The sequence below is a fragment of the Bos grunniens genome, chromosome 25, assembly GCF_055505025.1.
Source record: "Bos grunniens cultivar Pamir isolate PY7600 chromosome 25, Bosgru_T2T1.0, whole genome shotgun sequence".
Lineage (NCBI taxonomy): Eukaryota > Metazoa > Chordata > Mammalia > Artiodactyla > Bovidae > Bos > Bos grunniens.
In genome coordinates this window covers 15,205,974-15,220,416 of record NC_141189.1, presented here as the reverse complement: position 1 = coordinate 15,220,416, position 14,443 = coordinate 15,205,974, and the positions used below count along the sequence as shown (strand labels likewise).

General features: G+C 36.1%; 1 protein-coding gene across 3 annotated transcripts in view; it reads right to left on the bottom strand.

The window, feature by feature from the left end:
- Positions 1-14,443, bottom strand: part of SEPTIN14 (septin 14) — a 33,648-nt gene that overhangs the window by 4,701 nt on the left and 14,504 nt on the right. For all 3 annotated transcript variants that reach the window (XM_086374778.1, XM_086374780.1, XM_086374779.1), the window contains 5 exons: positions 11,809-11,929; positions 10,896-11,091; positions 6,610-6,796; positions 5,319-5,480; positions 1,007-1,103 (listed from right to left, as the gene is read on the bottom strand). In XM_086374778.1, coding sequence (XP_086230904.1) covers positions 1,007-1,103; positions 5,319-5,480; positions 6,610-6,796; positions 10,896-11,091; positions 11,809-11,929 — 763 coding nt within the window. The remainder of the gene's footprint in view (positions 1-1,006; positions 1,104-5,318; positions 5,481-6,609; positions 6,797-10,895; positions 11,092-11,808; positions 11,930-14,443) is intronic.

Below are 14,443 nucleotides of genomic sequence, written 5' to 3'. Positions count from 1 at the left end.
ACTATAATTATCTTCTTTTAAAGAAGATAATTTCACTAAACTAAGTAATTTAATTAAAGCCTGCTAATGTAAAGGCCTTAACAATTGTACATGATGTAGTTATTAAATTATATTTGTATACCATATGTATGAGAATGAATTAGTCACTTTTCAAAATCACTCAGTAAATTCACATGGCTCTCTCTTGTGCCTGTCATATCCAAAAGACTGATCACAATATTTTGGGTATTGGGTATGATATTGTAACCAAATATAATATTCATTAAAATATGTTGTCTTTAAGTACATTTAATAAAATTAAAATTTATAATACATTAATTGAAAATAACATTTGGAACATTATCTCTACAGATAGAGATAATCCAGTCTCCAATAATTAGTATCACAAGTATATGAATCAGATAATAAATGACTGTTATGACAATATTCTAATTCATCATGATGTTAGATAACTAATATAAATGTCTAGGTATAATTTATCCAAAAATAAATTATATTACTTTATTTTTGAAATAGTTTACCACCCCTTTTACTAGTAACCACTTAAAAGTGCTTTATAAATTGAGTAGCAATTAACTTATATAACATGTATCAAGAACCAATATTTATGCTTCCATGCTGTTCAAAGTTCTTTTGTTCAAAGAACTTTTCAACATTCTGAATATGATAGCTTAGCACCACAGAGATAATCTGCATATCGCAGACTTGGGTAGATGAGAAGGTTCTGCTCAGTTTCTGAATTTTTGCCTAAAGTACAAAAAAATTCCAGAAAATTCCCATGAGAATAAATTATAGTCAAAATAATCACTATCTCAAATGAAACAGAATCTGTGCTCCTTATCAGTAACTGTTAATTTGCTGTTTAATGAGAGTTACCAATATTGACTCAAGTTAAGATATTTTGTTTTATATATTTTTAGTTATATTTTACATTATTTTATAATTATCTGTATTTGAGCATAATCACTCCAGAGTAAGCCTTCTCATGGAGGTTTGTTATGCTTACCTTGTAAAATTCCCCAGGGGTACTGACGTCCTCTGACTGTCCTTTTTCCAACTTTCACTTCCTCCGTACTTCCTACTACAGCAAAAGGTAAGAGGCCCTAGAAAGTAAGAACAAATTTCATCATATTTTCTTATACCAATATGACTTACTCTGTTACTGTTATTTCTGTTATGGAAATAACAGAGACAAGAATACATAATAAGTTTACTCAAACAAGTGATTTATCCTGCCTCAGATTTTATGACTTAGCATTAAATATGTGCAGATTAATTTCTGTAAGCATTTGTGTGAGATCCCACTTCTATTTAACATAATATTAGAAGTCTTAGCCACAGCAATCAGACAACAAAAATAAATAAAAGGTATCCAAGTTGGAAGGGAAAAAGTAAAACTGTCAGTATTTGCAGACGATATGATACTATACACAGAAAACTTTAAGTCTACCAAAAAATCACTAGAAATAACAAATGAATTCAATAAAGTTGAAGAATAAAGGTTATCATACAAATTTCTACATGTTGCTTTTCTATTTACTAATAATGAACTGTCAAAAAGAGAAATCAAGGAAACAATCCATTTAAAATTGCATCAAAATGAATAAAATACCTAGATGGCTTAAAAGAGGAGGTGAAAGACCAATATTCTGAAAAATATCAGACACTGATGAAGGAATATGAAGATGACACAAATTAGTGAAAAAATATACCATGTTCATGGATTGGAAGAATTAATAATGTTAAAATGTTCATACTATTAAAATGTTCATACTATTCAGAGTAATCTACAGATTTAATGTAATCCCTATCAAAATAGACATGGCATTTTCCACAAAACTAATGGAATTAGTTACATAATACATAATAAAATTGTATGGTACTGCAAAAGAGCTCAGATAGCCAAAGCAATCTTGAGGAAAAAAGAACAAAACTGTAAGTATCACACTCTTTGATTTCACACTATATTATAAAACTACAGTATCAAAATAGTGTGGTACTAGCACAAACAGTGGAGAAGGCAATGGCACCCCACTCCAGTACTGTTGCCTGGAAAATCCCATGGATGGAGGAGCCTGGTAGCCTGCAGTCCATGGGGTCGATAAGAGTCAGGCACGACTGAGCGACTTCACTTTCACTTCTCACTTTCATGTATTGGAGAAGGAAATGGCAACCCACTCCAGTATTCTTGTCTGGAGAACCCCAGGGACAGAGAAGCCTAGTGGGCTGCCATCTATGGGGTCGCACAGAGTCGGACACGACTGAAGCGACTTAGCAGCAGCAGCAGCAGCAGCACAGACACACAGATCAGTGGAACAGAACAGAGAACCCAGAAATAAAATTACACACATATGGCCAATTAACCTACGACAAAGGAGGGAAAAATATACGATGGGAAAAGACAGTCTCTTCAATAAGTGGTGCTGGGATAACTACATGATAACAACACAATTAATATGTAAAGGAATGAAATTTGAACTTTTCTCATAATACATACAAAGATAAACACAAAATGAATTAAAGACCTAAATGTAAGACCAGAAACCATGAAACTCCTAAAAGAAAACTCTAGGCAGAACACTGACATAAACGCTCACAATATTTTTTAGATCTTTCTTCTCAGGCAAACGATACAAAAGCAAAACTAAAAAAATGGGACCTAATTTAACTCAAAACCTTTTGCACAGCAAAAGAAACTGTCAAAAAATGAAAAGACAGCCTACGGAATGGGAGAAAATATTTGGAAATGACATATCTAATATGGAGTTAATACCTAAAATATATGAACAGCTCATACAATTCAATATCAAAGCAAACAACCCATTTTTTAAAAAGGGCAGGTCTTCCCTGGTGGTTCAGTGGTAAAGAATCTTCCTGCCAATGCAAAGGATAGGGTTGATTCCTGGTCAAGGAAGTTCCCACATGCCACGGAGCAACAAAGCCCCTTGTGCCACAAACTACTGAAGCACCTAGAGCTCATGTGCTGCAACATGAAGATCCAGCACGGCCAACAGATAAGTAGATAAATAAATTTTTACAAAATCACAATGCAGCTTTTCAGCAAAGGCTATTGCTTTGCGCTTTGACACTAGCATTTCATATGGGATTTCAAATAAGTTGATTTGAGGAGAGAAGAGCCTCACCTGACTTCTTTGAGATTAACACAACGCTTTGGGGTCCTTTCCTAACTGTACAAATATTTCTTTGAGTCTCTGCTTTCAATTTCCTTGGGCCAGTTCTTGTCTGTGCCAAGAAGTGGACTTGCTGGCTTGTATGATAATTGTAGGTTTAATTTCTTGAGGAACCACCATACTTTTTTCCATAGTGGCTTCACTATTTTTGCATTCCCACAAAAAGTGCACAGGGTTTCCAGTTTATCCACATTCACACCAACGCTTGTTATTTTCTGTTTTTTTTTTTAATGATAGCTTATCTTAATGCATATGAGTTGCTATTGCACTGTGGTTTGTGTGTGTGTATAGTCATCTTTATTATAGTTCATGAGTACATTAGAAACTGACATGGATTTCTTTATTAAGAAAGTAGATTGTTATGGACAGCTGCTTTCCACTTTTACTTGAGAATGGTAAAGAAGCCAATATTAGTGTCATTACATCAAGTTTTCACCTGATAGGAAACCTGAACAGGTCTCTTGGGTTTTCTAGGTCACTGTTATACTGTCCCCAGACCTCCCTGCACCCAAGTGTCTCTGGAATTCCCTGTACATTTCAAAAGGCACTTGGGCAACAGAACACTATTACTCTGCTTGCTTTTAAGGTGCAATTCCTGGGTTAAATATTGTGCATATACATCTCTTAATTGCCCAGGCTTATCTTCTAAATAATGCATTACTCATAAAACCATAACAAATTCAGTAAAGACTTTTTAAATGGTCCACATCAAAAATATTTAAAAAATTTTTTTAATTAAAAAAATTAAAAGTTTAAGATGGTAAACTTCATTCGATGTATATTTTACCACAATTTTAAAACCTCTTAGAAGGAAACATAAGAAAATCTTTAGTACCTTGGATTTGACAAAACAGTCTTAGATATGACATCAAAAGCACAAGTAACAACTAAAATATATAAATTGGACTTCATCAATATTTTTAAAAAGCTTATGTTTCAAAGGACACCAGAAATAAAATGAAAAAATGACTAATAGATTAGGGGAAAATAATTGCAAATCAAGTAAGACAGTAGGTGTTGCAAGAGGGCATCAGAGGGCAGACACACTGAAACCATACTCACAGAAAACTAGTCAATCTAATCACACTAGGACCACAGCCTTGTCTAACTCAATGAAACTAAGCCATGCCCGTGGGGCAACCCAAGATGGGCGGGTCATGGTGGAGAGATCTGACAGAAGGTGGTCCACTGGAGAAGGGAATGGCAAACCACTTCAGTATTCTTGCCTTGAGAACCCCATGAACAGTACGAAAAGAATACATAAAGAACTCTAACAACTCAATTTAAAAAAAAAAAAAAAAAGAGCTCATTTGAAAATGCACAAAGGATCTGAGTAAATTTTTCCCCTGGGAAGACATACTAATAGCCAATTAAAGCATGAAAAGACCAAATACTATATAATTCCATTCATATGATATCCAGAACAATGGAATCTGAGGAGAAAGATGTTGATTAGCGGTTTCCTAGGGCTGGTGGAGAGGAAGGTTGACAGGCGGTAGGGGAGAAAAGCTAAAGAGTATGGGGTTTCTTTTTGAGATAATATTTCCATTTCAATTATATAATAAAAATGTTCTCAGTTTGGTTGTGGAGGTGGTTGCACACATTGTGAACAGACTAAAAATCATTAAATTGTATACTTTCATGGGTGAGTCATATGGTATGTGAACTATATCTTTCTAAAAGGATTTTTAAAAGAATAAAATGCTTCTTAAAATAATTAATTCTCAGCAAATATTTTTCAAAATCAAGAAAAAGAAACATTTTCCCACACTGGATTTTGGGGGAAAATACCTTATTTATAGTCTCTTTGTTAGATACAAGTGACACTATATTACCAACATTGCTGTTCAGCTGCTAAGTCATGTCCGACTCTTTGGGACCCCATGGACTGCGGCACGCTAGGCTTCCCTTCACCATCTCCTGGAGTTTGCTCAAACTCATGTCCATTGAGTCAGTGATGCCATCTAATCGTCTCATCCTCTGTCGCCCCCTTCTCCTCTTGCCCTCAATCTTTCCCACCATCAGGGTGTTTTCCAGTTTTTTCTGTATTGCTAATAAGGTTACTTATAAATTATATTTTCATTCCCCCTGTCAAATAGAATTGAGATTCAATAGTTAGAAGCTTACATTCATCGAGGAGTTCATGTGAGTGCTAGTTTCATTATCTGTTGGGAACTGATACATCTGGATGCCATTACTAATCAATTCATTCATTATCGCACACTTAAATGTCTGTAAATCACTTTTAGAAATTGCATCTGCTTTGGCAATCACTGGTATAATGTTCACCTATTAAGAAAGAAGCAAAGAAAAACTCACCATTGAGAATTAATTATTAAATGCTATTGTTACAGTGAAAACCTCACAATATCTGACAACACATTTTTGTAACCAAATAATCCCTAGCTTTCATGACTTCATAAAATTGCTTTCCAAAATCATCAGTATTTTTGAAGATCAAACTTTAATCAGAAATCAGGTTTAGAAGGCTCAGTTTTTTCTCTTCTCAAATTTTCTTACACTTCCAATGCATCTGGGTTTGGTAAAATGTAAATAGCAAAATGAAGTATGATCAATTTGATTTCTTATTTGATTGAGTATTAAAATGTCAGAAGAGACTTTTCATCAACACTGTAGAACAGATCAACTTTTTCCTTCTAATCATTTATTTGCACCATCTAAGGCCATTAAAATAGCGTTAACCCAGTTCCACCAGTGTCCTCATAAAAATGAGAAACTTGGACACGCGGAGACATCACATGTGTGTACAAACAAAAGATCGTGTGAGGTGACAGTGAGAAAGTGGCCATCTACTTCCTGAACTGAGAGGTTTCAGAAAAAACAAAACTTGGTGACACTTTCTGGAACTGTAAGAAAATAAATGTCTATTTTTAAATCACTTTCTATTGTTAAATCACTAAGTGACATTTTGTAATGGTATCTCTAGAAAATGCTTTAAAGGTTAACAGAAAAAATGATATATATTTGAAGTCACTCAGTTGTGTCCGACTCTTTGTGACCCCATGGACTGTAGCCTGCTAGGCTCCTCCGTCCATGGAATTTTCCAGGCAAGGTTACTGGAGTGGGTTGTCATTTCCTTCTCCAGGGGATCTTCCCAACCCAGGAATCGAACCCGGTCTTCCGCACTGAAGGCAGACTCTTTACCATCTGAGCCACTGGGGAAGTCAAGTTCTTGTGTGCAAATGCTTTCAAGATTTGCACTGTTTCTTAGGTTCAGTAGTTGTGGCGCATGGGCTTAGTTGCCCCACGGCACATGGGATCTTCCCGGACTAGAAATCGAACCCATGTCCTCTGCACCCACAGATGGATTCTGAATTACTGGACCACTAGGGAAGTTCAAGATTTGTATTGTTTAAAAATAAGTATCAAATCTTGCTGATGGATTTACCAAACGCACCTTGCTGTCAATGTTCTTCATGGTTAATATATCAAGAGACTTCAGAGAATGTCCTGTCGGTGAAATGAAATAAAGGCACACATGGACGCGGGAATCACGGTAGTCACCTAAGGAACGTTTAATTTTCAATTCTTCTTGAAGATAGGACTCAAATTGAGCATCTAGGTAGTCAACAATTGGCTGGTAGCTGGAAAAAAAAAGATTATTCAAACATTTAACATAACAGATTAATATCATCTGATGCCTGTGATTTTATCATTTACTATATAGTGAATATGTGCACTCACTAATTGCCCCAGCAATTAAAATGTTCATAACATGTCCTTACAAAGATAACAATTATAAACCAATAAAAAGGCCCATTATTGGACTTGACTGGTGGTACAGTGGTTAAGAATCTGCTTACCAATGCAGGAGACATGGGTTAGAACCCTGGTCAAGGAAGATTCCACACGCTGAGGGTCAGCTAACCTTGTGCAGCGTAACTGCTGAGCCCACGCTCTAGGGCCAGTGTTCTGCAACGACTGAGTCTGAGTGCTGTGACTACTGAGCCCACACGCCTAGAGCCCATGCTCCACAACGAGAGAAGCCACCACCACCAGCAGCCTGTGACCACAGGAAGAGTACCCCCACCTGCCACAACTAGTGAAAGCCCACGGGCAGCAAGGAAGATACTCCACAGTCACAATGAATAATTTTTTTTAAGGACCCATTGTTTAGAGAAAAGGCAAAATGCTCTCTCAGTTCAATGCAGTCCCAATTAGAATCCAAGTTTTTGCATGTATACATATATATAAGTGCAAAGAACCAAGAATGCTCAAGACATACTGAAAAAAAAATGAAGAAGATATATTCTTCCTATATTAGAACTTACTGTGAAGCTAAAATCATTAATACAGCATGGTATCAGCATAAGGATAAACTGACTAAAGCACAAGATAATTTTTCGATGTGATACAACTGTTCTAGGTTCCAGATGAGGTGGTGGGTATACAGCTCAATGCATTCTTAAATGTAAGTCAGACACTATAAAACTCTCAGAGGAAAACAGGCAGAACACTCTGACAGAAATTGCAGCAAGATCTTTTTAGACCCACCAACTAAAGTAATGAAAATAAACACAAAAATAAACAAAGAGGACCCAATTAAACTTAAAAACTTTTGCACAGCCAAGGAAACCATAAACAAGACAAAAAAAGACAACTCAGAATGGGAGAAAATATTTGCAAATGAAGCAACTGACAAGGGATCAATCTCCAAAATATGCAAACAGCTCATGTAGCTCAATATCAAAACAACAAACAACCCAATCAAAAAATGGGTAGAAGAACTAAGTAAACATTTCTCCAAAGAATACGTGCTGCTGCTGCTGCTGCTAAGTCGCGTCAGTCGTGTCCGACTTTGTGCGACCCCATAGACAGCAGCCCACCAGGCTCCGCTGTCCCTGGGATTCTCCAGGCAAGAACACTGGAGTGGGTTGCCATTTCCTTCTCCAATGCTTGAAAGTGAAAAGTGAAAAGTGAAAGTGAAGTTGCTCAGTCGTGTCTGACTCTTCGCAACCCCATGGACTGTAGCCCACCAGGCTCCTCTGTCCATGGGATTTTCCAGGCAAGAGTACTGGAGTGGGGTCCATTGCCTTCTCTGAAAGAATACATACAGATGACCAAAAACATACAGATGACCAAAAACACATGAAAAGATGCTCAACATCATTAATTATTAGAGAAACGCTAATCAATGAGGTATCACCTTACACTGGTTCAGAATGGCCATCATTAAAAAATCTACAAGCAATGAATTCTGGATAGGGTGTGGAATAAAGGGAATCTTCTTACATCATTGGAGGGAATGTAAATTGATACAGCCAGTATGGAGAAGTATGGAGGTTCCTTTAAAAATCTAAAAATAGAACTACCATATGACCCAATAATCCCGCTCCTGGGCATATACCCAGAGAAAACCATAATTCCAAAAGATACATGCACCCCAGTGTTCACTGCAGCACTATATACAATAGCCAAGACATGGAAGCAACCTAAATGTTCATCAACAGAGGAATGGATAAAGATGTGGCATATATATATAATGGAATATTACTCAGCCATAAAAAGAAACTGTGCCATTTGCAGAGGTGTGGATGGACCTAGAGACTGTCATACAGTGAAGTAAGTCAGAAAGAGAAAAACAAATATTGTATATTAATACATATATGTGGAATCTAGAAAAATGATACAGATGAATTTATTTGCAAATCAGAAATAGAGACACAGATATAGAGAACAAATATATGGACACCAATGGGAGAAATGGAGGGGTGGGGTGAACTGGAAGATTGAGATAGACATATATACACTTTGGAAGGAATGATGCTAAAGCTGAAACTCCAGTACTTTGGCCATCTCATGCGAAGAGTTGACTCATTGGAAAAGACTCTGATGCTGGGAGGGATTGGGGGCAAGAGGAAAAGGGGACGACAGAGGATGAGATGGCTGGATGGCATCACTGACTCGATGGATGTGAGTCTGAGTGAACTCTGGGAGTTGGTGATGGACAGGGAGGCCTGGCGTGCTGGGATTCATGGGGTCGCAAAGAGTTGGACACGACTGAGCGACTGATCTGATCTGATGTATAAAATGGATAACTAATGAGAATCTACTGTATAGCACAGGGAACCCTACTCAGTGCTCTGTGGTGACCTAAATAGGAAGGAAATCAAAAAAAGAGGGGTTGTATATATGTGTTGGAGTAGGAAATGGCAACCCACTCCAGTATTCTTGCCTGGAAAATTCCATGAACAGAGGAACCTGGTGGGCTGCAGTCCATGGGTCGGAAAGAGTCAGACATGACTGAGCAAATGAGCACACAGCACATGTATGTGTATGGCTGATTCACTTTGCTGCACAATAGACACAAGTGCATCATTGTAAAACAACTATACGCCAATAACATTTCTTTTTAAAAAGTTAAGGACAAAAAGTAAATTTTGCAAGCAGCAACAGAAAAGCAACTCATCACATATAAGGGAGCCCCCATAAGACCATGAGCCAATTTCTCAGCATAAAATTTGCAGGCTAGAAAAGAATGGGATAATACAGACAAAGTGATAAAAAGAAAAAACCTACCAACTGCCTTTTAGAAATGAAAGAAAAAAAATACTTCCCAGACAAATAAATACTGAGGAAGTTCATCACCACTAAATTTGCCTTAAAAGAAATGCCACTAGATCTACTTGAAAAGAAATGCTAAAGGGAGTTATTCAAATAAACAAGTGGACTCATTACAGTAACACAAAAGCACACAGGAGTATAAAACTCAATGGTAAAAGTCAATAAAGGTAAATATAGACAAACAGAAAATATTGTAACACTATAATGAAAAAGGCATGTTAATCACTTTTACCTGTAACATAGAAATAAAAAGAAAAAAGTATAAATAACTATAAATACAAAAATCTTTGAATGGATGAACAACATAAAAATATGAAGCTTGATATCAAAAGTAAAGAACAGGTAAAACTGTAAAATTGTGCATGTGATTGAAGTTGTTGTAAGCTTAAAATAAACTGTTATAAAATGCTTTATATAAGCCTCATGATAATCACAAATAAAATACCTATAGAAGATACATAAAAGAAAAAGAGAAAAAAAGAAAACACATCACTACAAAAATCAACAAAATACAAAGAAACTAAAAAGAGGAAGTGAGGAACAAGGGGACTACAAGACAGAAAACATAGCAAAATAATAATAGTAAGTCATTCCTTGTGAATAATTACTCATATACTAGAGTATATACTATATATAATTATTTGAAAAGAGTGAAAAATGAAAGTCACATCTGACTCTTTGAGACCCTGAATTCTCCAGGCCAGAATACTGAAGTGGGTTGCCTTTCCCTTCTCCAGGGGATCTTCCCAACCCAGGAATCAAACCGAGGTATCCTGTATTGTAGGCAGATTCTTTAACAGCTGAGCTACCAGGGAAGCCCATTTGAAAGGAGTAAATTTCCCAATCAAAAGACAAAGAGTGGCTGAATGGATTTAAAAAAAAAATCCAACTACATGCCATCTACAATAGACCCACTTTATTATTTTTTAATTGAAGTATAGTTGATTTATAATGTGCTAATTTCTTCTGTACAGCAGTGATTAAATTATATATATATAAATATATATATTTATATATATATATAAAGTAAAAAGAACATTACTTTTTAATATATGGAGAAAGAAAGCAAATTCCTTGAAATAACAACAACTTTTAAAATTAAAATAAGAAAACACTCACCTGGCTTCCTTGTTTATTTGATCACCATAGCCCACTGTTTTCACAACAGTTAATTTCAACTGAACATTGTTTTCCTGGAGTTCATATGTCTGAATTTTAAGTCCAACACTTGCGTAAAAATGTGAAGATTTTTTGTCTTTCAAATTAGTATTGAACAGTGTGTCAATCAAGGTTGATTTTCCAATTCCAGTTTCCCCTGTACGGAAACAGATACGTCATAGGGGCATAAGATATCTGCAAAGTGACACCCTGTCCCCTCCCTAGAATGGTCCCAAATACTTCAAAGACTAGAATGTCCTTGAAATATATATGATACTTCTGACTCCATCCATCATTAACATAATATGGAAAGATAAAATACATAAAGGTGTATCAGATTTTGAAGAGCACTGAAACACTTGGAGAAAAAATGTCTAAGGTGTTAGAGAAGACTCTTGAGAGTCCCTTGGACTGCAAGGAGATCCAACCAGTCCATTCTGAAGGAGATCAGCCCTGGGATTTCTTTGGAAAGAATGATGCTAAAGCTGAAACTCCAGTACTTTGGCCACCTCATGCAAAGAGTTGACTCATTGGAAAAGACTGTGATGCTGGGAGGGATTGGGGGCAGGAGGAGAAGGGGACGACAGAGGATGAGATGGCTGGATGGCATCACTGACTCGATGGACGTGAGTCTGAGTGAACTCTGGGAGTTGGTGATGGACAGGGGGGCCTGGCGTGCTGGGATTCATGGGGTCACAAAGAGTCGGACATGACTGAGTGACTGAACTGAACTGAACTGAACATGGCTAAGAAGATGCAAACCAATACAAACACAAAGACATAGTCCTAAAGAAACAGCACCAGTGTTATGCTGCTTAAAATAAGTTGAAATGAACAATTAAGAAATAATTCACGGGAGGGGTTTGGCACTTACCCACACAAAGAATATTAAAAAAGAATCCTTGTTGAACAGATTTGTCCACCAACTGATGAGCCAAACAATCAAAACCAAAATGGCCAAGCATATTTAAGCAACGTATATTATCTTCTTTTTGCTTAAAGAAAAAAACAATATTTTGATTAGATAGAAGATATCACTTGACAATGACTATATTAATATGTCAAAGAAATGGAATGATTATTATTTGAGAAATGATATCATTTCATATGATCATTCAAATGATCAAATATCATTTGATTATCATACTTCAGACAAGATGCAAATGAAGTAAATTTGTAAGAAGAGAGACCACAAACAGAAATATAGATTTTTGTCATTTTTATAAATAGTAACATTATCTCTGTTTACACTCAAATAGACTATATTTCTAAGTTTAAAAGTAGGAAATTAAAGACATACCACAAGAAAGCCCAGTATATTACTCCATAATAATAAATTATTTTTGTGGAAAAAAGAAAACAACATTGTTTCATTCCATTCCAGTTTGGTAATATATTCAGGAGATCCAGTATATGTTAATATATGCAAGGAAATCAAACTTTATTTGAATTTTTAAAAAATAACTAAAAACCTTGACTTCATATTTGTGATATGCCTGAGAACTTATGTTGTATCAAGTTGTTAAAGGAATCCACCGCTAATAACACAAACCTAGAAACCCAGAAATCCATTAATAATGTATTTACTATATTTATTATTTATATTTTATTTATTTATTATAATTTATTTTACATAAATTTACCAATTTACCAAAAGTTGATTATTTTTAAAAGTGAAAATAATTCAAAGAAGGCTTATTAATCTAACTAGTCTCAGCCCTGGATATCTCTCCCAAACAGCTAGAAATTTTCACAAATGCTTTATGCAGAAAAGTGTTTGCTGTAGCTCTCTAACATCCAAATATATGACTCCTTGTAATAGAATATCCAAGTAAATGATAATATATTTATTCACATACACACTGGGGCATTCTTCAGTCATTAGAGGTATTTATAAAAATGCTTTAATAAATTGAAAAATACATGAAACTCTTTAAAGAGTAAGATATAAAATTGTGTGTACATGCCTAACTTTTGGTGTTAGCAGAGTAACTTAACAGCATTTTACCTTTCCTTGCATTAACAACGAGAACAACTGTTTGAAGGCATTGGAACAGAAAGAAAAGGAGGCAGAAACAAGAATAAATCAAATTGTGGAAACAAGTTAGCATAATAGGTGAAATTAGATTTATCCACATACTCCTGTGAAGTGACTCCCCAGTAAATAAGAAACTTGAAACGTAGAGCTCAAGCAGACAGCAACAATCTTGAGCTGGGAAAGCTAAGGTTAGAATTTGGGGCTGCCAAAATACCAGGATACAGAGAAAGAAATCTTGGAAGAGCAAGCCACAGCATGGGGAGACCCAAATTTGCAGACTTTAGAACACTTGGCTGAGTCTCACTCCGTACGTGCAGGCGTGACTGTAAAGAGCCCAGTGGAAACTGAGAGAAGAATTGGCATTCTAAAAACGCTGAGCTCATATCTTAGCAGTGGTATTGGGAAGACCCAAGGGGACAGAGTCTGAAGTTTAAGCTTCTTCCCAGTTAGACAAGTTTGATCAACACTTTAGATAAATACTTTGAACTTTTAATTTAAATTTATAAAAGGACTTGCTATAGGATCAAGGATTATGTTCTAAGTCAAAGAGTTACTCCCAAGTCGAAGGGTACAATGAAGGTAAATCCACCTTTACAAAGAATATCGTGACTCAACAGGGTCCAAATGACTTGCCAGTAATCTAACGCTAAAACAAATTCACTACTCTTTAGAGAAATATAATAATAGAATTTAGACTTTCTACAATGTATAATCAAAATTACTAGATATGAAGAAACAGAAAAGAATCTCTCTCACAGCCAAGGACAAACACAATCAATAGAAACACCCACACAATGAGGAATTGGCAGATAAACACTGTAACTATTATGAACATGTTTAAGAATCTACAGAAAAAGATGGGTACAATGGATTAAGTGATAGGTTATTTTATTTTATTTTATTTTTGGCCACATCACTTGGCATGTGGGATCTCGTTTCCTGACCAGGGATTGAACCCATACCCCTTGCATTGGAAGTGTGGAGTCTTAACTACTGGACCACCAGGGAATTCCCAATAGGTAATTTTAGATACACAAAAGATGATGATACACGAAAGTTGTTAGTTGAATTCAGTTCAGTTCAGTCGCTCAATCATGTCCGCCTCTTTGTGACCCCATGGACTGCAGCACACCAGGCTTCCCTATCCAAACCCAACTCCCGGAGCCTACTCAAACTCATGTTCATCGCATCAGTGATGCCATCCAACCATCTCATCCTCTGTCATCCCCTTCTCCTCCTGCTTTCAATCTTTCCCAGCACCAGGGTCTTTTCCAATGAGTTAGTTCTTCACATCAGGTAGCCAAAATATTGGAGTTTCAGCTTCAGCATCAGTCCTTCCAATGAATATTTAGGACTGATTTCATTTACAATGGACTGGTTGGGTCTCCTTTCAGTCCAAGGGACTCTCAAGAGTCTTCTCCAACACCACAGTTCAAAAGCAACAATACTTCAGCGCTCAGCTTTAGTTGAA